The following is a 22,820-nucleotide window of genomic DNA, read 5'->3' on the forward strand; positions in this document are numbered from 1 at the left end:
CGGCCGTGCTGCTCGGCATCCCCGTGTCCCGGCGGGGCATCCGGAGCGCAGGGAGCGAGCAGGCGCTTCCCACTTAGAGGCGTTCGGTTTTTTCGCTCGGAGTTCGCGTGCAGCGTCATTTATCTCGAGTGTGTGGCTGGGCCGCTTCAGAGCCAGAGAAGGTTAAAACGATGCCAAAATTTGCTGACAGTGGTACTCAGCGGAGCCTAAAATGTAGACCGTGTTAAATCTCGGGAGATGAACTTCAAATGTCCTCCCGTGCTTTTGCTTTTAGCCGAAAGCTATTGTCTGTCGGATTTCTGTCAGTTTCTGCTGTTGAAATGAGGTGTAAATGCACGCACAGAGGAGCGTGCTTGGTGATTGCTCTGCAAAGGGATGGGGGTGTGTTGCTGAACTCTGTGAAACCATTAAGAGGCCTCTGCTCTGACCATAGTTGTGGCTTACGGTGTTTTGCAGTTTAAGTACTAAAAGTAGAACATATTGCTTCATTATTACTTAAAAACTCAAGGCAGCCGAGCAAGAAAACCCTGATGCAGTATTATTTTCTGCCTTAAAACCTTAGCTGATTTACGTACCTGGATGTTGTTACTGTTCTTAATAGTACTGAGAGAAATCAAATTTTCTTTTTTACAGCTGGAAGATGAACAGTGCTGTTCTGTGTGAGCATTGGTTGTCCCCTGCATTCTGTGAAGTTATGTCTGAGTCCCTTGGCTTCAGTAGAAAGCTTTGCCATTGATTTAAGTACTGAGGTGTCTTTTTTCATAGAAATAGGAGATCATAGAATTGGATATATCAATGGTTCCTTAAACAAAAGTCAGGTAGAAACAGAAAGAGTGCCAGGGGGCTTTTCCTAGAGGGCGAGTAAACTCACTTTCTATGCCAGCATAGGGAACTGCATTTGAAGTCAGGTTCTTTGAAGGCAACTGTTACAATATTTCAGAAAATTACATCACGTAGGAGATGGGAGTTCTTTTTTAGAAAAACACCCCCATTGAATAATTCTGATAGTTAGGATACATGCTTCCATAGAGATTTGCCCATCACTTTGGGAATGCTAAGGAGGCTGGACATGGGACTGTCAGCACTTACGTGGCCATCATTCCAGTGAGCCCAGAAGCATCTCCGTCATCTGAGGTTCAGGTTTGTGACCAAGTGATGATTTGTTCTCACTCTTTCAAAGTGAATGGTGTCACACTGGCAGCACAGATCAAGCTTGAAGAACTGGGAAACAGAATGGTCAGTGAGCAGCTAGGTGCTAAACCATCCTGAAGTCTTTTGTATAACCAGGATTTTTTCCTAAGATCTTTGTAATACTCCATGTTTACCATGAAAGCCATAAATATCTTTATGAAGATGAAACATGGCAGAATAATGTGTCTGTGAAAGGACCCTGCTTTGAACTGTCAGCATCAAAAGATTGAAATCTCCACTGTCTTGATTTAAATCTTCATCTGTGGATATTTATTATCTGTTTAAAAATGTCTATAGGATGCATATGGCAAATGAGTGATTTCTTGTATTTCCATATTTTGTAATGTTCCCCTGTGTAATAATTTGTATTAATAGATACTTTCAGATGTATGTATTAATATAAATTAAGAACACATTATTAATTAAAAAATAAATAAATCCATAAAGACACTGAATTATATTGATAGGTTTTGTATCAGTCCCTGAAGAAAAATGCAGCTGGTGGCAGTTCCTTGTGTTTGGAAAGATGCAATGGATTTTCTTAACTTTGACTGTTTATAGGTAGGTACCACACTGTATCTTCAGAGGATGTTAGGTCTTTTTTTTTTTTTTTAATTTCCCCATGGGCTTCAATATATCTAACTTGATCTTTCCTTTTATTTTCTACATACCAAGGAAGTCAATTGGGACTGTTTGACTTCCAGCAGCATAATTTAAATTGCACCTTGTTTAGCAGGGGGAAGCTCTTTACAGCTCCATTAATGCTCACCTAAAGCCCTGCCAGAATGGGGAACTTGACAACTATTCCTTTTTCAGGCACTATGACTTTTCTTTAAAGATTATTTGAACCTTTTTAGCATTAATATTTAAAATATTAATGTATTTGAGAATTGGAAGTGAATCTTTGATCTTGACTACAGTGGTGGATAAGAGAAATCTGTAACTGAGAGTGGATGTGGGAGAAAAACACTGACATACCGAAGCGGTCAACCTCTGTATTGGTTGGATATTTGAGTAAACTTTCCTGTTTCACAGTAGTTACCCTTGTTAGAGCTGAAAGTTCTTTCAGACCAGGAGGATCTGTGCTGCCTTCTACCAAATACTCATCTCTGGTGGTATTTGCAGGAACACACAGATTCTGAAGGGGCTTCTGAAGTCTTTGCTTTTCGCTTATCCCCTAAGTTATTGCTTGCAAAAGAGTCTAAATTGCCTTTTGTTCATGCGCAAATTGAAAAACAGTATGCTAAGTACCACATTAATTTATACTGATTTATAATGCTTTTGCTCTTATCTTAAATTCCTTACAGGAAACAAGCTGAGGCATAATAGAACAACTTTTTGGTTTTGTGTTTTGAAGGACTAAATAAAGCAGGCATAGTGGTACTTTCTTTCAGTCTCAGTTTTAATCTGGATGCAGAATCCCCAAGATGCGTGTTTATAGCTGTGACTTTTTACATTCTGAAGGTATAAGTTCAGATAGCTTAAACAATTAAAAACATAGTTATACCTTTTAGAAACAGCTTTACTTCAGAGGTAATATTTAAGAATATGTCCATGTTTTTTTGATGAGTGTTCATCTCTGGGAACACAGAAACAGTACTGTTATATGGTGAGCCTAAATGAACAATAATATTGAAAGAAATACGAAAGAAAACTCCTTTCTTATTTAAGACTATTTTTTCCCCATTTTTTTTTTTTTTCTGTGGAGTTAGTGACATAGCAATTCTCATTTGTGCCTGTGCTTTGTTTTGGAAGGATTCCAAAAAGAATCCTAATACACATTGCTTCTCAAATGCACTTTGGATGGTTGCAGTACTGTTAATTGATAGAAAAATGGGTGCCAGATGTAGTGTTTCATGCTGCAATTCAGAAGCCTCTTCCTGGTTCAAGAGCACTAACTAAAGTTGCTTTTAAGAAGAAAGAAAAACTAAATCCACCTTTCGTCTATAATAAATGCTGCAGGAAGAATTGAGTGGGGTGTGGGGTTCACAGTTAGATGCAGCTATGTGTTGACAGGTTTATTTTCATCCTTGCTTAGTAGCAAAATGCTAAATATATTCTTCTTTAGTTACATTAAAGTATGTTTCCTTCCAACTTTGTCCTTGCGTTGACATGTGTTTGTTTTATTTTTAGCACATGAAAACCAGCATGGTAATATTCCTATAGGGTGCAGTGAGAGCACTGGAGTATGGCAGGAGGAAATGGAATCAGATGCTTCATACTGCATTTGTGCATGTCAAGAAGCAAAGATCTAGATACTAGTTATGAGCACAAAAAACAGTGGACCAGCAGAGCAGAAGATTCTGAAATTTGTTGGGAAAATTTCTCTATATTACCTGCCTGGGATGGTCTTTTCTTGAAAAATATATAGCAGAGCTATGTGATATAAATCTGTGCATTTTCTTTGATTTTTATGTGCATTTATCGTGTGCTGACTGAACGTGAAATTTCTGTTGCTTCATCTTTTGAAGCTTTTTTGGGCTGAGGAGGTTTGTTCTAAAATGCATGATATTAACTATTGGTTGAAGAGGTCTTAAAAATGTGCTTTTTTTTTTCATCTAGGAAAAAAACCCCACCCTTCCAAACATTTCATTTTGCGTGGCTTTTTTGAGGGATATAATGTTATTGTAACTTTTCATTTTTTGTCAGCCTAAAGTCTTCAAAAGATTATGAAATACTAGCAAGTATTAACAATTATGCATTAAGTTGAATAAAAAAAGTCAAAAAGAGTTATATGAGAACATGACTTAGTTTGGTACATTTTGTACCATTTTCAAAAATGGAAACATATGCTGAAAATAATATTTCTAGGGATGGAGAAGATATATTCAGTAAGTAAAAGTGTTACTGGATGAAGAGACAGGAATCGCTGCTATTTTTGGGCTTTACAAGGACTTTATTGAAGTGAAGCATCTTGCAGATGCTCTATATCTATATCGTGTAGGCAAAGAAATAGAAGAAAAATCAAAATACAGAGTTAGATTTGAAATTTTGGATAACTGCATCATCTCTCAACTGTTAATGACTCCAACCAGTCACTTAACCTCCCTTTGTATTACTTTCCACTGTTTCCTCTATGTCTGAAGAGGAAAATGAAAGAGTGTTGCAGCCTTTCTGTCGGAAACAGCACTTACGAATGCAAAAACATATAGAAAGTGAGTTTTTGATGTTTTCTGAGAAAATGAAGTAAAATTTGTGGAAAAATAAAAAAGTATATTCTCTTGAGAAGGTCTTTGGGAACATCTGACGCAGGTAACCAGCATGCCATTTAGTTTCACTGATAAAGAGGATTCAAATTCCAGTCAGTCATGGGCCACACACACGTAGTGCTGTTGCAGCTATTGGAATGTGTGAGATCCTTTGTGCCATTGAAGCAGGCTGTCCTTATCAGTTAGATGTAAGAAACTGGGCACCATGACAGTATGTGCAGCCACAGGGAGAAGTTTTAGGTGTGAAAGGACTTTAGGAAAAATTCCCAAAGAGGAAATTGTGGCTTTCTGACACTCAGTGTTACCCCTGGCACACCTGCCATGTCTCTGCTCATGGATCTAGGGGCTCTGCAGCAGCCCAGCCCGGATCTTCAGCCACTGAATTCAGCACTTGGATTTTGGAAGATGTACCTGTTCAATCGTGGCACAAGTTGAGGCCTTAATTCTTCTCCTTCTCTCAGTTATTTTTCCCCCCTAAGGAGAGAAATGTTTTCATACTGAGAACTTGGATGGGTTCATCTCACCAATGTTTACACAGCTCCAGTCCAGACACCGGCAGCTGCCAGCACTGGCTGTCCGTAGATTGACTGTGAAGGCAGCCCGGAGCAACTAGCTCAAGCATTTATGCTGTAGGGGTCGGCAGTTATGCAGATAAATCCATCATTCTGTCTTCATATTTAAGAAGTAAATGTTGTTGCAATGTCACATATGGGACTTCATTGTAGTGTTTTTACCTCATGCGAAGTAGAGAACCACATTTCTTTTGAATTGGGGAAAATAGCAACAAACTGTAATAGAGCCATTGAATTTTCAGAGCCTTATTTCTTTGTTCCTATGGTGAAAATACGCATATTTGTTTGATTTTTTTTATATTACTTGAATGTGCAAGAGAGAACATCTACTTTTAGAGTTCATTCAGAGAAGCTGTTTCCAGCATCATTCTGCATGCATGACATTAAAAGATGGCAAAAGAACCAGGACTACAAGCTCTTTATGCAAATATTCCTCTCAGTCACACTAGAATCTGACTCTCTGCAATTCTTCATCTTTGTAGAACAGACGTGGCAATACGTTGGCCTTGTCTGGTCTGCAGTCTGTGATAAGGGACTTGAATGCTTTAAAATTGGCTCAAATACCATGTCACATGGAGAAATGGTACCGTTTCCAAATTGTCTGTGTTACTGCTTGGCACAAAGAGCTCAGGATTTTCTTACTTGAAAAGTCCTCTGTGAAAGCTGGAGTTTATTGCATGTTAATATAAGTATACTGCCAATGTGGGAAATCCCAGCATTTGGAAAATTGTCAGTTGTTCTTTTGGTAATTTTAGAAATCTGTAAGTATGAAGCAGGAAGAGAACTGTAACCGTTTTTCTTATAGCATATGGGCTATTTATCTTAGCTTGCTTCTCTGTTTTGTGTTACTGTGGACTCTTAATTCTACAATTGGAGAAGTCATTGTTCTTGTTATAGTTCCTTGGTATGTCTTTGGTATAACCCTTCCCGATCACTGAGTCACTTTCTGTTTTTAGATTTAACTTCACTTTAGCTTATTGTTATGACTAAATCCTACTGACTTGCTTCCCGCAGCTCTTGTCACACACTAGTGAGGTGGAAAAATATTGCATTCTTTTCTTAGAGCATGTATCAGCCTTTCTCTTTTCTTTCAAAACAGTGCAACATTACCTAAAAAGGGTTAAGAAAGACATCCCAAAAGTGCTAGTATGAGGCTAAATGAGAAGGTGCTGCTACTCCAGCATGTTTTTTCCTGGCGTATAAGCACTGCCTAAAACTGTATCCCCTGTCGATTATTGATAGAAAAATCTATTTCCACAGTTCTGTCTCTAACAACAGCCTCACTAATGAGAATCAAACAGGTAAGTGGTTACATTTTGCTACTTCTACTGTAGAATTATTTTAAATGAGTTTCTGTTTCAGTGGGAGGTCCTGGTACGGCTTTATTTTGCAGGATGTAATCTTTTTGGTTAAATTCATTTTATATATATTTGTTGTTGCTCTTCTCAGTAATTTGTGTGCAGAAGAATTTGGTATATCATACTGCCACATGCTGCTACCATTTTTTTTTCCTCCACTATTACTTTCTATTGCAGGCTGTGTAAAGTGACAAAAGCATTCAAACTGAAGGTAGTGTATGTGTTTTGTACATATTTTAGTTTGAGCTCATTTCTAGGATTCTTGTTCATCTCAGGTGCTGTTTCTTCTTTTTTTCCTTTCTCAGTTCCTCATCTCATAGCTGCAGATTGTCTTTCCTTACAATGAAGAGAGAAACCATGAGCATCTTCTGAATATGGTGAAATTTTATCCATTAGCTAACCACGTTTTTTTTTTCTGGAGAGCAGCATGAAGCTTTTCTTAGATATCTGTATAGTTTTTCCAATATATCTGTATGTTAGATACATACATTTACTCAGAAGGCAGTGAGGCACTGGAACAAGCTGCCTGGAGAAGTTGTGGGTGCCCCATCTCTGGAGATATTCAAGGCCAGGCTGGATGGGGCCCTGGGCCACCTGATCTGGTGGTTGGCAACCCTGCCCATGGTAGGGGGTTGGAACTGGATGGTCTTTAAGGTCTCTTCCAACCCAAGCCATTCTTGATGGGTGACAATGTTGACCTGTGCTTTAATTATATATCTGAACTGTGCTTTCAGGGCTGTTCTGGAATTAGAACACTGTGATTTTAAGCCCACAGCATTCAATAGAAATGGCTACATTGCTTTATTGGGCAATATCCTGTAACGTATAGCTTATTTGCATTTACACACTGAACTTGAGACAAATATTGTCACAGGCACTGAAGAATAAACATTGTAATTTTCAGCCTAAGATAGTACGTTAAATAAAAAACTGGAGCACTTTTCAACCATGTTTAAATTCATTGGGAGGTCTATTACAGCATAAGAAATGACTACTATTCTTTCTTTTGAATGTTTGAAAGCCAGCTAACTTTGCAGCCAGCATGTATTTGCCTGTTTAAATGTATGCCCTTCTGCTTCACTAGGACTACAGCTTTCAAATTTAAGATTAAAGCAATGAAAAATCAAGTTGAACCTTGGAAGTGAATTAAATACCCCATGGCTCTAGCCTGTGACTGAGGACTGTTATTTCAGTACATTTCTTGAGTGTAGCTCTTAACCAATACACAATGGCTTTTTGCTGCTTTAACAACACTCCAGAGCCAATTGCTTTTAAGTGTTTCTTTTTAGGAGCTGACAAAGATGGATGAGGACAGGGCTAACTGTAGTATTGTTCTAATCTTGGATCTGTGCTACTGCTGTGATTCCAGTTGTGAAGGAAAATATGTGTGCTTCGGTTACTTACCTCATCAGATTTTGTAGATATTTTAAAATGCAATAAAACCTACAATACCATTGCCAGTACAACCCCTGTTTTGATAAATAAACTGTTCAGTACTTACAATAAGGTTGGGGTTATGATTCAGAAGGTATATTATTCAGAATATCCTGGAGAACTACTTTTTGGTCAACAAATTTTATTGTCTAATTATTATCGGCTTTTGGCAAAAATTAAAGCTAGTGTGTGGGAAGTGTGGTGTACATCATTTTTCTTGTGTGTTTTGGTCATTCAAAGTATTTACTTTATGTACAAAATTAAGGCATGTTATTCTTCTAGACTTTCTGATTGCTTGCTGTATTGCTCTATAGGTAAGCAGTACAGACGTAAAACATTTGTATAATAGAATATTGGAGTTGCATCTCATTATTGCTGAAGACAGGAATTCTATTTAGATCCCCTACAATGAATTAAAGTAGAATAACGTGGTGTTATTCTGCCTTTAAAGCAGTTTTTATAAATCAGGCCAGTTGCGGTTAGAGAGGCTTCTGCAGATTTGCATCCATTCCCAACTGCTGAATTTCTCCTTTTTTTCATTTGTAAAAATATTTTTAAATATTGTATTTTAAATAATGAACTACATTAAGGCCCGAATACCAAGCTGTGGGGAGGAGAGTTTGTTTTTACTAACTGCTTTGTAAATTCTGGAGTTTCTCACCTGTTTATCAGCTGTTTGAAAAATATTACTGCCACTGAGTGCTGTTGCAGGTATCTTAGTGAGGTTGTTGGCCAAAACATTTCATGTTCATTACAATACAGAAGATCAACTACCAGTCCTCATACAGGCACCTTGGTACTCCCACTGAAGCTGAGCAAATTAAACAGTAGTAGGAAGTGATGATATAATATGGTAAACAAGTCAGTGATCATGTAAGAGCTGTAAGAGCACCTTTCTTGTACTTTCATGGCCAAAGAGAGCTTTGAATTGATGTCTCTTGTGAGTACACTTGCTAACATATTCAAGTCTCGATTTTTGTTTAGCATTTTTGCATTAGGTGCTGAAATTGCAGGCAAACGTCTACTAATTTATATTTCGAGCTGCTATGGGAGTATCCTCCTTGTTGCTAAACATTCTTTTATGACAGTTTGTCAGAGTATTTGTGGGCCATGTGTGATGATCGCAGATTGCCTTCAGGTGTGCTGAAATAGCTTGGTGATCTGCGGGCCTGAAAAATGGGAGATGCAGTGGGACAGACTTTGTGTGTGGGGCTAAGGTGTGGCTCTTGAAACACACAGGACTGTAGAAATGCTGTGTGACCCTGAACTTGAGGCCAATTTCCTACTAAGCCAACAGCACCAACTTGAAGCAAGCATGTCATAAGTAGGAAAACTCTTCACTACTATGATGAACACAGATCTAAGGGAGCAAAAAATCTTAGTTATTTGGGTCACACTGAAAATATTTAACTCTGATATTTGCTCAGTTTATGCTCAGCAGTCTATTTTCCCTTATTTCTTTTCATGTTTCTGTGAAATTTTTGTTATTTCTATTTTCCATGTAACTGGGGAATAAGAAAGGGAGTGCTGTGCTTTACCCTTCCATATCTGTGGTCATCTGCCAAGCGGTGTAATTGCATCTGAAGTGCAGCTCCTCACGTCAGGAGCTTTGGGGATTTCTTCTGAGCTACTGTGCATTTCCAGATGCTTTTGACAACACTGAGTAAATTGCACTAATGGACTCAGATGAAAAGCAGTCTGATAGTTTCAAAATCTATATTAAAATATTCAACTGTTGGTGAGTAATTACTTATCTTTACACAGGGAGTCCAGTTAATTCAAATAAAACTGGCAATCCAATTTTTGTAGCACATCACCTCAGTAAATACAGAAAAAAGGTAGAACAGTGAGAAACTTGAGAAATGCCTGTTGTCTTTGAGAGCTATTGTCATATATACCACATCTTGAGCTCTGAGGTCAAGGTTTCAGTTTATACGTGTAAAGCTAGGTACATGCATGGCCTTGTGGCTTTTCAAACTGTTTAGCAAACATGGAGTGATTTGTTAGTAAATGATTCTATCGTTCTTAGTGCTTAAATCTATTAATCTACATCTATTTTAAATGTACATGTGCAAACTAGCCTCTTTTATTTGGGTACACAGTATTGGTTTAATAGCTAGTGATGGGATCCTCATTTCCTTGGAGAATCTCACTGATTTTGAGTGCTCTTTGGAATAGATTCTCAAATTGCACTGTTTTATTTTAAGTTTGAATTTGATATTCCCCCAATCTCTATTTTGATCTGATTCAGTCAACCGTTTTCAGGGATGCTTGCTCTTTGGGGAAAAAAGGGCTTGATGATGTGTGAGATACTATTTAGTGTTGGAAAAATAACCTTTTCATTTCCATACTGCATCAGGACTGAAAGTGAAGGATCATGAAAGGCAGAGGTCATGTGGAAGCACTGTGGAGCAAATAACTTGGGAAATGAAAGAATGGTTTGTTCAAAAATGCTTTTATGTAATCTAGACCAGAAGAAAATCTTTTGCGGAGCATAATAACTTCTTCTGATAAACTTTACTTTTGTAATAGCAAAAAAGAGCTTTTTTTTTCTTTTTTCTTTTTTTTTTCCTTCCTACAACTTGTAACCAAGGAAACAAGCAGTATTCCATTTATTATAAAACCTGTTTTCCCTCTGTACCCGACTCTGCACCTAGGCGTCCTCCTAGCCTCTGTTACTATTACTTTCGTCCCGTTACTTTTGTGCATCTTCTTGAAACTACTCCTTTTGATGCACTGAAACATCTGTCTTGGTCTCTGTGTGAGTGCAACATTGTTACCCTCTAGCAAGAGTACCTGACCTCAAGGAAGGACCTCCTTGTTTCGCTGGTTTTTGCTTTCATTGTTTCTTCAGTGTCTCTGAAAGAAGATTTGACATTTATTAGAGGAGTGCATAATTCAGCTGTGATGATTAAAATTATCTCTTCCATAGACCTGTCAATAGAAAAGCTTCTTCAAAGTTCAGTTTGCAGAAATTTTTCTGAGAATTGCTCAATCCAGTGACTTTCTTTTACATATGGCCTAACTAATTGTCCTCAGAATACTCTGATGGTCACCATAAATCCTTACTATCCAGCTGTGGATGCGCGCCAACAAGTTGGTTGGCCGGTAGTCAGTAAGGATGGGAGCTGAGAGTTTCTATTACGATGCTGAACACTAAGTCTGTAGATAAAATATTCATGCCTGGGTGTTTGTGGTCCCTATTAAATAATCTGAAAAGCATTCTACTCTAGAGAGTAGAATATATAAAGAAAAGGAGAAAGTCAACAACGTAAGGTAGATTTGAGCTTTATGGACCACTTTCAGAGTGTCGTGACTTTATAGAAACTCTGGACAGATATTTTTCTCTGTTGCATCAGTTCTGCAAGCTGCTTGATTTTTATTGCTATATGATAGCTTGTAAATCATGGTATGTTTATAAAGGTTGCCATTTCTAACAGGGAAATATTAGTCATTTTGACATTTTTTCCAAACTTGAAAGTTTTTAGTCAGTACAGCTGTGAAACAACTGCTAGGAATCTGTATATATACATACAAGTCCTTAATCGGCAAACAGACATACTTAAGTGTTATTCCCAGAAACTAAACATGTCTTGTACTCTGGTGGTACTCTTAGCTTGAGAAACAGATAACATGCAGTATCCAGTAAGTTGCTGTGTCCAGTACTGCTTTTCCTTAACTGTGCTGGTAAAGAGGACACATGCTTCTCTGGAGATATTCAAGTCTCGCCTGGACGCCTACCTGTGCGACCTGGTGTAGGGAACTTGCTTTGGCAGGGGGGTTGGTCTCGATGATCTCTAGAGGTCCCTCCCAACCCCTACAATTCTGTGATTCTGTGATTCTTCACTTTCACTGTCTTTGTATCTAATTTTAGCAGGAGGACTTTCAGGGCACCTTCTCAGCTGAGGATGTCCGAAACATTAAAACCTCAGAATGATCTGCCAGTTTTGGTTCAGTTTGTTCTTGGTGTCAAACACTGTATCTACTTCTAAGGCTCTGCCTGTTATTACCTGTTGGATAAATACAGGTTTCAGAGTTAATTTGCACAACTCTGAACAGACATGATGTTTTTGTTTGCTTTCAATCAGAAATCATAAAAGAACATCATAATCTATTGCGTTAGAGAGCTTTTAAGAATAGCTACTCTCTTGAAATGAAGAAAAATCTTGTAACTAAATCTACCTGTTTTTACAATTTCTTACCATAACTGTGACTTGTCCGGAATAGAATAATTATTCTCTCCTTCTCCCTGGTAAATATACATACAAGTAATGCTGTGATGATTTTGCCAGTGTACATCTTGCCCAAACTTATGATAAAATTCATTTCACATCACAAGTCATGGCTAAACTTGGCTTTTTTACTGCATTTTTTGCTATATATAGCAGAAGAAATTCCTCATGCTCTGACAAAGTTATTTTAAGTAAGTTTTGCAAACACCACATGCAGCAGTATGAACTCATCTAAAGCCTGGATAAGGAACTTTAGCAAAAGTCATGCAGCTGTATGTTTAGACCAGCATTTCCTTCCCAAGTGTTTTTCTAATGTTGTAGCTTGTTGTTCTCGTGTATGTTGGATTTTCACATGTTGAAGTATATTCTGAGATTAAAAAAAAAGTGAATGTTTTTCGCAATAGACATGAAAAATAGCATTTCATACAAATGATTTAGAAACTGACCATTCAGATACTTGACAACCCAAACTGTCCTTTAAATTTCATCAGTTGTATCATGAAGTATCTTGAAACTGTGGTCATGTATTACAGAGTGATTACTGAACAATCATTTCTAAAAATGCTGATAAAAGAGAAAGTGGAAAAAGGTTATTAAAATAATTTCAATTATTTTCCTTTTAATATCTTAAAATGCGTAATGCTTGGTGTCTGATTTCGATATGGTAATTTAAATATGGTTTTAAATTCCTATAAATTCACTGGGATTTGAAGAGTCAGGAATTTGCAGTCTCAGTTGAATTCAGTATTGCCTGATTTCACTCCATGAAAATAAGACAATGAGATAGTATAATCTTGTAAATTAATACTGCAAAATTATTTTTCCCTGAAACAAAATGATTGAACTGCATTAAAGTTTTACATCTGCAATAACTTGCTTTATCCCTGAAGTGTTACTTTTGACTCATTAGACACAGTTCCATAGTTAGTTTTCTACTTTTTTTTTTTTTAGGATTTATCTATAACAAAATCTCTTGTAACATTTAAAACGAATAATTCTCCATTCCAGAGCTAATATTTGCTACAGCCAGAGACCGAAATGGTACGAATAGAGCGTTAAAATCCCATCGTTTCAACAACTCCATCATTTTCTGAGAACCTGGAACGTAATTTGGGCTCTGCTTCAGCACTGTCTTAGACTATAATGCCATCCTTGCCTAATGAGGGAGGTATGCAGGTCTTATATTTTTTATATAGTCTATTAATTATTTCTGTTGGCTTGTACCTGTAAGTTGCAGTGAAGCTATAACTGAGTAGCTTAGATGCTACTTGATGGTATTATGATTTTAGTTCATTTGTATACATTATTTAAGACATGAATGTTATGTTGATAGTTAAAACATTATTTTTCAAAGACAACCATGGAACTGCTGCTGTGACTTTGCGATCGGAACTGCCCTATCAAAGCACAATTAAAAGAAAAGTCAGAAAGAAGAAGAATGGAGTCATCACTGCAAATGTTGCTGGCACAAAATATGAAATTGGTAAGATGCTACATATCTTGTTTTCATCATAATAGCCATTGATGTGAGTGAATTGCTAACTAATGGGGTGAATTAATGGCCTTTGCAGATTGACAGTGAGTTGAGTCCAAAGGATTTTGTTTTCTAAGAAACCTTAGTTCTTTTTTTGTAACATTGTGTTGATGATTTTGAACACTGTACATCTATTACTCATGGAATGGCCTTGAAAGTAAAAAAAAAAAACAACAAAACAAAACTAATTAATCAAAGTGTCTGTGGAAAAAAAAAAACACCTTAATTATGAATCAGGTATGTGTTTGAAGGTATACTTACAGCCTTAGAAGATGAACAGTGTAAATTTAATTTTGAATACCCTTATTACTATATAGAGGTTTCTTAATTAAAATCTAATAAAGTTTTACATTTTAATGCTTGTGGATACTATCACATTAAATTTATAGTGTGCATTCTGCTGTGGGAGAAAAAATGTGGAATAGTAGAATACTGTAATTTGGCCTCAGGCTTTTAAATAGTGTTTGTGGGAACAGCATTGTATTTCTGTATTTTGGTGGAATAGCAAAAGAGAATCTGGGAGGCAGCACTAATGCTGAATCTTGATTAAGAGCAAATAATAACACTAAATATATGCACAGTGAGTTTGTTCTGAGAGCTGTCAAAACAAACAAACAAACAAACAAAAACCCCAAACCCAACAAACCTTAATGGCGAAGAGTAAAGATGTGTAGCTTATCCTTCTCAAAGGGATAATTATTCGTGACTGAAGAACAACACTTCCTCTAGCCTTATTTCTTTTCAACTGTGTAAATATTTCAACGAATTTTTCAGAGACTGCAGGGCTAATAATTATTTCAGAGACTTTCAGTAGCGTCTGTGAAGCTTCAAAATGAACTGTCTAGGCTGGAAGCCTAGAGTTTCTCTCAGGTTCAAGTTGAACTAGTAATGACAAACTTTCAAGTTCCAAACTCACAGTACACTCACAGATAGACTTGCTGATTTTTTACCAGGTGGGGAAAATGTAAAATCCAGAGGTGTGCCTTCTCTAGAGAGGTGGTATCAGAACAAACTAGTTATATGGGTAGCACAATTAATAACTTAGGGCAGAAAATATCTCTTTTAAATTGCTTTGTTTTGTAAGTTTTTCAGAAAAATCATCTTTCTTAGAACCTGTGTTATGCCTGGCACAGACAGACTTTTCTCTGTTTTATCTTCAAATAAGTGTGCATATGTTTTTGTAACTGCAGTATTCTTGACTAAAGAAGCCTTGACCCTTCTGCAGTGATGCTTATACTCATCATAGTTTTAAAATTAACATAAATGATGGTCAAGATTAAATCTAAAAGCTGTGCAAGTGGACCTTTACTAGATCATTGTTGAATAACTTGAAGTTATTTGTGGTTCCCCACAGTGATTACCCTCTGATTTAAGCACTAGTACAAAGTCCTGTAATGTTGTAGTTACAGTTTTGAAGTAAACTAATGGAAATATTTCCAGTTAAGTAAGAGCTTGCATTCTAATATTGTTCTTAAACAAAGGATTAAATGTTGCATACGTTCAAAATCTTGGTTATTTTTTCAAGTTTTGAAAATTAATGTGTTTTAGATAGTAAAAGTATTCCTTAACTATGCGATTTCTCTGTAGTACGCATTGTAATACAAGAAATGGGATTTGTGAAAACACGCGATGAAGATGAAACAGCTAATCTTATTTGGAGTGATTCTGCTGTGCAACAGGAAAAGATTGCTGAACTTCGGAACTATCAGGTAGAGCCATAGTTTATATTTCTGACATGTTTCAGTAAACTGCTTCACTTGGAGTCCTTCAGTGATACCTTTTGGACAGTTGCGTGTATAGAGAGTGAAAAAACAAAAGAGCAAAACAACGGTAGGCAGACTGTAACAAGGCTACAACACTATATATTTTGAAAAAATTATTCTCTTTTCCGTAGTTATTTGTTCATACCACTTGGAATCTGGTATTTAAATGTTTGGAGCTATTTGTTCATGCTTTTGTCTGCCCATAAGATGTTATGAATGGTCACAGCTAACAGAAGATACGTTCTCTTGAATGATTTAGATGTAATAGTGATTACATTTGCCTGAGCATGGAGTTGAATGTTTTAAATGATTAGTGGTATTGGTTTTACCAGAAAAGCTAAAATGTATCTGTTTACTTTCTCTTCTTACTCCTCCCTCAGAGAATCAACCATTTTCCAGGAATGGGAGAGATCTGCAGAAAGGATTTTCTGGCAAGAAACATGACTAAGTAATCTTTCTTTTAGTACTAAGAAGTTTTTTTCGATGATTTAATGCAGTGAAATGCTGAATTATTGCAAGGTTTGTTTATCTTTAAGAAGAGGCTCTGAGAGGACCAAGAATAATCTTCAAAGTTCCTTTGGCTTTTGGTCATGGACCTGTAGTACTTGTCTGGGTTATATTTTATCTTTCTGGTTGACTTGAGTGGAAAATTATTTAGTTCAGTTTTGTGTCTATTGCTGCAGAATGCCTGAAGCAGCTTGAAATTATTATGTAATACATGCAATGTATAGTACACCCAGAAATAGTTCATGTAATGCTAGAAAAGTATAAATGACAAGTATGTGAATAGACATTACTTGTTTTTTAAATAACCAGTGATTATATTTTTGTATATTTCAGATTAAAAATGTGAAGTGTTGTATTCTTAATGTCTGAAATAAGTCAAATAAGCTAATTTGTCTTGTTTATACATTTGCCTTCCTTTAGTGAAATAAGTGAGAATTACATTAGCTTAAATTCTGTGAGTAAGACCTGTGAGAAAACAAAAGTAAATGATGATTCATCAGCTTAGTAATAAGGAAGAGTCTAGAGAGAGATGTGTGTGAATATTTTGATTCTTTTAACCTAAATTAGTTTAAACAATAGTTTTAAAAAGTTAATCTTTTGGGCCCAAATTTTACCTATACTACATTTGTTCTTACCAAAATAGAATAGCTTTCATTTATTAATATATTTAATGTAATCTGTTCTCTCTTTTGTGTCCTCTCATTCCTTTCCTGCTTTGTAAATACTTTGTATCATATGTAGAATATATGCAAATAGTATGTGCATGTTGCTATGGTGCCTACAAATCCTGCTTATGGACCAGGATCTCCTTGTTCTGGTCCGTAAGTATCTGCTGCTCAGGAACTTTTCACTGCCCCTTCCAGACTTAACTCTAAGTCAAAGCATGGAGGTAGAAGACTGATACAAGCAGCTATTTGGAGCAATGGAACAATTTTGATTAACTTGAAAGGCAGCACTATCCTTGTATATTGCCACACTTCTGTGGTTTAAAACAAATGTTCAAAATGAGCAACAGGTTGATGTTATCATGCACATGTTGTTTTCTAATACAATCTTGTTTTCTATAAATGGTCCTCTGTGATGAGTGTGCCAATCAAACAGATCAAACAATAAGTATGGGAAAAGGTATACAGGTGGAATGGGAAAGGGAAGAGCCACGTATGAGATGACTTTTTATGCAACGCCTTTGTTGTTTACCTGTTTACGTTTAAATGAACTGACTGTGGACAAAGGACTTTCTCATTCCCCACTGATTTCTTTCATACTTGAAAAGTCAGAAAATCTTGAAACGTAGGCAGTGGAACCTGTGTTATTTGATTGATAAGTCAGTTCTTCAGTAACCTACATTTTGTACAAAACACCTTTGATTCTTTTGCACAGAATGCACTTGGTGAAACAAGAGCAAGGTCTGACCAATGAGTTAAACAGCACTCAAAGAACAATACTTGCTTTTTAATTCTCAGATCTCAGTCCTAATAAGGACTGCAAAGCTAAAGGACAGAATAGCACAGTGAAGAAATGGTTTACCAACAGTAGCAGATAACAGATGTACTAGCAAATAGAGCTATTGTAAGGGGATAGGTCTTTGTTCAGGAAGCTGCTTGATGTTCCTATACCATTTGTGAATAGGGCCAAGCAGGAAAGAACAGAGCTGAATTCTGTCAAAGATTTCAGTGTGCACCAGAATTTGTAAACAATGATAAGAATTCAGCTTTATATTATGAAGTGTTTGTAGTCTACTCAGATTAAAAAAAAAAAAAAAAGAAAAAAAAAAGGCACACAACGGATGTAATTGCAGTCAGAAAATAATCTATAATACTATCAAGTTATATATTTCTAATATTAAATTCTATGAATTAATTAAATAGCAAGTTTCTGTCATGTAACTTAAGGATGTGCATGATAAGTAATTTGGAGAGAAATGTGAGTGGACGCAGAAGTTGCTTTTTGTCTAAATATAGTAATGTATAATATATTTAATATTATAATACATAATATGGTAGTATATAGAAACTAATTAGTTTTAAGTATGCATAAATAATGATTATAATATTATTTTATTCTGAATATTTATTGGCTTTCATCAGATTAGATTTTAAAAATGATTGTTACATTGAAACGGCAGGAGCACTGAGTCTCATGCAGTACTTCAAGACTACTTTAACTGTTGTGGTTCCTGCTGAGCTTTTGTTGGGTAGTTGGCTGAACAAGTTGGTGACAGTCTATCTATTATACCAGTAGGTCTTGGCTACAGTCCTAGTCTTACAGATGCAGTTGGCTGTTCTGTTTCTTCTGCTAGTATTTGAGTCACTTAAAGAAAAAGTGCTTTATACTGTATGAGGATTGTGTAGGTTCAGAGCAGAAATGAAATATTGAAACAATATTGTAATCCTTTACATTTAAGTTATCCTAACACCATTAGCATCCATTAGAAAAGAATAAGTATAGCTAAATCTGGAACTAATTAAACTATATTATAATTCACCATAGTAGTAAAAAAACTACAGTCTGGGCAGTTTGCTTTGTCAATTCAGCTGAAAGCTGCATGCTTAAAAACTAGTGATCTATGGATATTTGTATTTTTGATGTGTCCACCCTAAATGCTACAGACCATTGTCCAGTTATCCAAGCTAACTTCACAGAAAGCAGAAAGCTACATATGAAGTTTCAGGAGTTCTCAGTACCTAAAACATGCCAACTGCTTCAGTATTTAACTCAACTAAGACTAAATTTATCCTACTGACAACTGAGGTATGCTAGTCAACATAGTACTACTTAGTCTACATTGCTTGTTAAACTTGGCTGCTACCAGTATGTATCTAGCCAGCACTGCCAACCTGGTGTGGGTATATAAGCTTTCTATCTGCCAGCAATACAGCTTTGGGTCATGGAAGTTTCTACTAAGGTTCTGCACTGGAACAAACTGCCCAGATAGTTTGTGGAGTCTCCTTCTCTAGAGATATTCAAGGCCCACCTGGATGCTTTCCTGTGCAACCTGCTCGAGGGAACCTGCTTTAGCTGGAGGGTTGGACCAGGCAATCTCCAGAGATCCCTTCCAACCCCCATGATTCTGTGATTCTAACTGAATTCTCTACTGTTCTTCCTCTTCAATCTCTCTTTGCATTCAGACTGTAGAGGTATATGAAGTCAGACATGCTCACACCTCAGCTGCCTCAGCTATTAAAGCAGAGAGATCAGGTCCTTGCTGCATCCTTTAACCAGAGTCAGTTTATGAGCTTGTTCCCATGTCTTAACCTTAGTTTTGTTTTACTTTGTTCTTATTTTTTTTTCTTGTGTTACCTTATATTTCTTTGCTTTCTTTTGAAAGCGTAAATGAACAAAAACTAAAACAGGAGTTAAATGTGTGTCAAGGAATGAGAAGAATGCCAGTAAGATAAGCAAATGCAATACATTGGTAAGAAAAATGAACAAGATTTTGCTTTTGTTGTTCTTAAAGTATACACACTTGAAGTTGGTTAAGAGTAAAGTTCTGTGGCATACATTTTCTTTCTTTCTTTCCTTTAAAATATTTTGCCAATAAAATTTCCTTGTCAGATTACTGTAAATACTATTTAATCAGAAGGCTTGTATCCATCAAAGTAGTTAAAAATTTTTCAACTCAACTGCACTTTTTTGCAGAATGATCAAGTGCCAGCCTCAGGAGTATACTTTCATTCCTCGAACATGGATTTTCCCTGCAGAATACACACAGTTTCAGAACTATGTAAAAGAACTGAAGAAGAAACGTAGACAGAAAACTTTTATAGTCAAGCCAGCTAATGGTGCAATGGGGCATGGGTAAGTTGCATGTTCATTTCAGTCTTCTTATGCAGAAAAAATGAAATCTAGTGCTATTTAAATTGTTAATTGAAGCTATTCGTCAGTAAGAAGTTTGTTCTTGTTCATCGGTTGTATATCAGTATAAAAAGATCATCTATTGGACAAATGCTTAACAGCAAGAAACAGAATATAAAAATAAATAGAAGTGGCATTTTCATGCTGTTCTGAATGTGACTTAATTAGGAAATACGTTTTCTGATAATGATCATGTAATTCTTAAGGTCAAGTATTTTTTTTTTAATTGTGAAATTATCCAAGTAATATATACTTTAATCTATTGTGCTTTAACTTAGAAAGTGAGATTGTACTGGGCACAAATGGCAGGGTTTCAGTGGTTGTTTGGAAGACAATCAGGATCTTCCATAGCTCTGAAAACATTCCAAGTACCCGACTGTATGCCAAAACTGTGACACAAAGGTATTTAAGAGCAGTAGCTTCAAGGTGGAGGAGAAATGGAGGAGACACTGTGAGAGGCACAGTTTTGGAAGGATGTGAGATATGCCAGAAGAGGGACAACCCTGAAAAGACCTGCAGCTGAGTTGAAACTGTTCTGCCTGTGTCAGGTATACAAAGATAAAAATGAGATGAGATTAAATATCTCAATTAATTCTTAACTCTGTTCTTATTTTTACTTATTTCAATTTCAGATTTTATTGCTTTAATACCAGCTTGGGTTATACTGTATAGTATAGTGTTTTTCCTAAGTTTTCATTCCTCTTGATAAGGACAAAGATGAAAAGTAACAGGTATTTCATGGAAAATATGGGGAAGAAAAATGGTGGAAACTAGAGATAGTGCATTCTGCCAAATGATTTGTAAGTCTAGAGGGAATAAATTATTATACTTTTTCTTTTTTTAATAGAAGTGCAACACTTGCACTTAGGCCTTGTTGAACCTCATTTGGTTTACATGGGCTGACTTTTTAAGCTTGTTCGGGTTCTTTTGCCTTCTGCTGTTTACAAAAAAAATATACAAACAAACCAAAACAACCCAAAATAACTCAGGTACCAGCTACAAGGCAGGGAACTAAAAGCCATCTAAGCAAACAACGCTTTTTCTATTCCCTACAAAACAACTCCGTAAGGTCTTTCTCCACATAGTATTTATTCTGGCTACCTGACTGAGTGACAATAATAACGTATTTCAAAGAGTTTTGTCTAAGTCCTACATTTTAAAAATAACTTTTTTTTTTTTTTTAACTAGGATCTCTTTAATAAGAAATGGAGAAAAGTTACAAGCTCAGGATCACTTGATTGTTCAGGAATATCTTGACAAACCATTTCTTATGGAAGGCTACAAGTTTGATTTGCGTGTATATATTCTTGTAACCTCCTGCGATCCATTAAAAGTATTTTTGTATCATGATGGACTGGTGAGAATGGGCACAGAAAAGTATCATCCTCCCAGTGACTCAAATTTGGTAAGTGGATGCTCATTCCAATTTATTGCATATATATGTAGAATTTCATCTGTGTAATTTTTGGAGGAGAAAGAATAAAATAGTGATAAAATTTTCATTTGATATTCCTGTGGCAGAATTTTTAGATTGTCACTGAAGAGAAAAGAAGTATTTAACTAATTTCTATACTTGTGACTTTCATAGAGAATATATTGCTTATGTATAAAAAACACTCTTCTGACTCGTGTGTAGGCTAGAGTTTAAATTTTTCCTGAAAGCAAGCAAAAGAAGTCAATTATTAACATTCAACCTAGAACAAATGAAGTAAAAAAAGTAACTCCAACAACAAGTTACACTGTTTTCATATTTGTCTGAGACTGAGTTTAGGGGATGCAGGGGGAGTTAGGCCTTACACTCTGTTAGATTGTTTTTAATGTCCCTGAAGTGTAGCGCTTCTCCTGAAGATCCTGCAAGGTTTCAGCCATTGTTTTAGGAACCTATTCAGGAAATAAGAAAAAAAACAACAAACAGCCAGAGATGTGAAGACCATGGCATGAGAGAGGTCACTAAAATCCCTGAGCATCAGGAAATCTGTTGACATTTGTAAGTGACTGTTTCTTCTGCAGGGAAAGAAGCATGGAATTATATCACCCATTTAATGTTTACCCAGTATACTTGTAAATTTTAGGATGATGCAGCAAAGCTGCCTATAAGCTTGCAGAGAACCAAGAAAATGGTAAAGGACATGCTAAAGGATGCTTTTAATCCTGTGCTGATGAGAGGTGCAATCCTTCTCTTCTGGCACAGACCTAAATACAGATGGCAATAATGAAAAGACTTAGATTTGATGCATCATCAGTGGATTTAAATTTCTTATACATCACTCTGTACTCCATTGCTTCTTTATCTTTCCTTTTACAGAGTGATATATTTTTAGAGCTGCTTCAGTGTAATTATACAGTAGAAAATGTATGGTGAGCCATTAACTCTAATTGTCACTTAAAATAGTGTTCTTTTGAAGAATGCAGGTACAATCTGAATCCCAGGAGAAATGGTGCATTTGGAAAAGTTCCAGTACTATATTTGGAACAGCTTGCTTTTAGTGGTTTTTATTGTTACTAATCTCAGTGTTATCAGCACTGAAATATGCTCTGAGTCGATGAACAGAGCAGCAGAACAAGCACTTTTCTCTGTGATCTTGCAACTGTTCATGTCTGTCTATTGTATGAAATAACCTGGCTTGTCGCTAATGACATTGTTCCATAGTGACACTGTTCCAGATGAATTCAAACTAAAGATTAGTTTATGTGTTTAACTCATGTTCTAAAAACACTTTCAGGGTGGGTTTTTGTTTTTTTTTTTAATCTGGACAACAATTAAATTTTCTGAAATAATTTAATTATGTGGAAAGAATACTCAATACCATAATAGGCTTCTCAATCATTCTCAAAGCCGTAATTGGAAGCCATGTGAGAAATTCATTGCTTGTAGTGCTATTGTTAACTAGCCTGCAACTAAATTAAGTGGTATTTTTTTTTAATTTCATTCATTTTTCTTAAATGTATGTGTAGTGAGATAAATGACAGCAGAAGGTTTATGTTGTCTATTGTCTGTCTGATCAAAAAGGAATTGGAACAGAAAGCTTATGGCCAGCTTATAACATCAACTATCACTCAAACAAGGAATGAAATATGACAGACAACAGTCTCTGTGGACTGTCATCATAGTGTACATGGAAAGCTGAGTTAATACTTGTAGTGGAAGAGATGCAAATATATATA

At 36.1% G+C, this 22,820-nt stretch overlaps 1 protein-coding gene across 4 annotated transcripts in view; it reads left to right on the plus strand.

Annotated features, from left to right (window-relative positions):
- Positions 1–35: 35 nt before the first annotated feature.
- Positions 36–22,820, plus strand: part of TTLL7 (tubulin tyrosine ligase like 7) — a 57,813-nt gene continuing 35,028 nt past the window's right edge. Inside the window, exons 1-8 of one of the 4 annotated variants that reach the window (XR_004160799.1) lie at positions 36–1,140; positions 1,659–1,752; positions 13,005–13,164; positions 13,351–13,479; positions 15,118–15,239; positions 15,674–15,741; positions 19,440–19,598; positions 20,844–21,060. Coding sequence is in view for 2 of the 4 variants with exons in the window: in XM_019618684.2 (XP_019474229.1) it covers positions 13,140–13,164; positions 13,351–13,479; positions 15,118–15,239; positions 15,674–15,741; positions 19,440–19,598; positions 20,844–21,060 (720 nt within the window). In the remaining 2 variants the exon portion in view is untranslated. The remainder of the gene's footprint in view (positions 1,141–1,658; positions 1,753–13,004; positions 13,165–13,350; positions 13,480–15,117; positions 15,240–15,673; positions 15,742–19,439; positions 19,599–20,843; positions 21,061–22,820) is intronic. The other 3 variants (XR_002118157.2, XM_019618684.2, XM_010715977.3) reach the window with 3 other exon arrangements.

Source organism: Meleagris gallopavo, chromosome 10, assembly GCF_000146605.3.
Source record: "Meleagris gallopavo isolate NT-WF06-2002-E0010 breed Aviagen turkey brand Nicholas breeding stock chromosome 10, Turkey_5.1, whole genome shotgun sequence".
Classification (NCBI taxonomy): domain Eukaryota; kingdom Metazoa; phylum Chordata; class Aves; order Galliformes; family Phasianidae; genus Meleagris; species Meleagris gallopavo.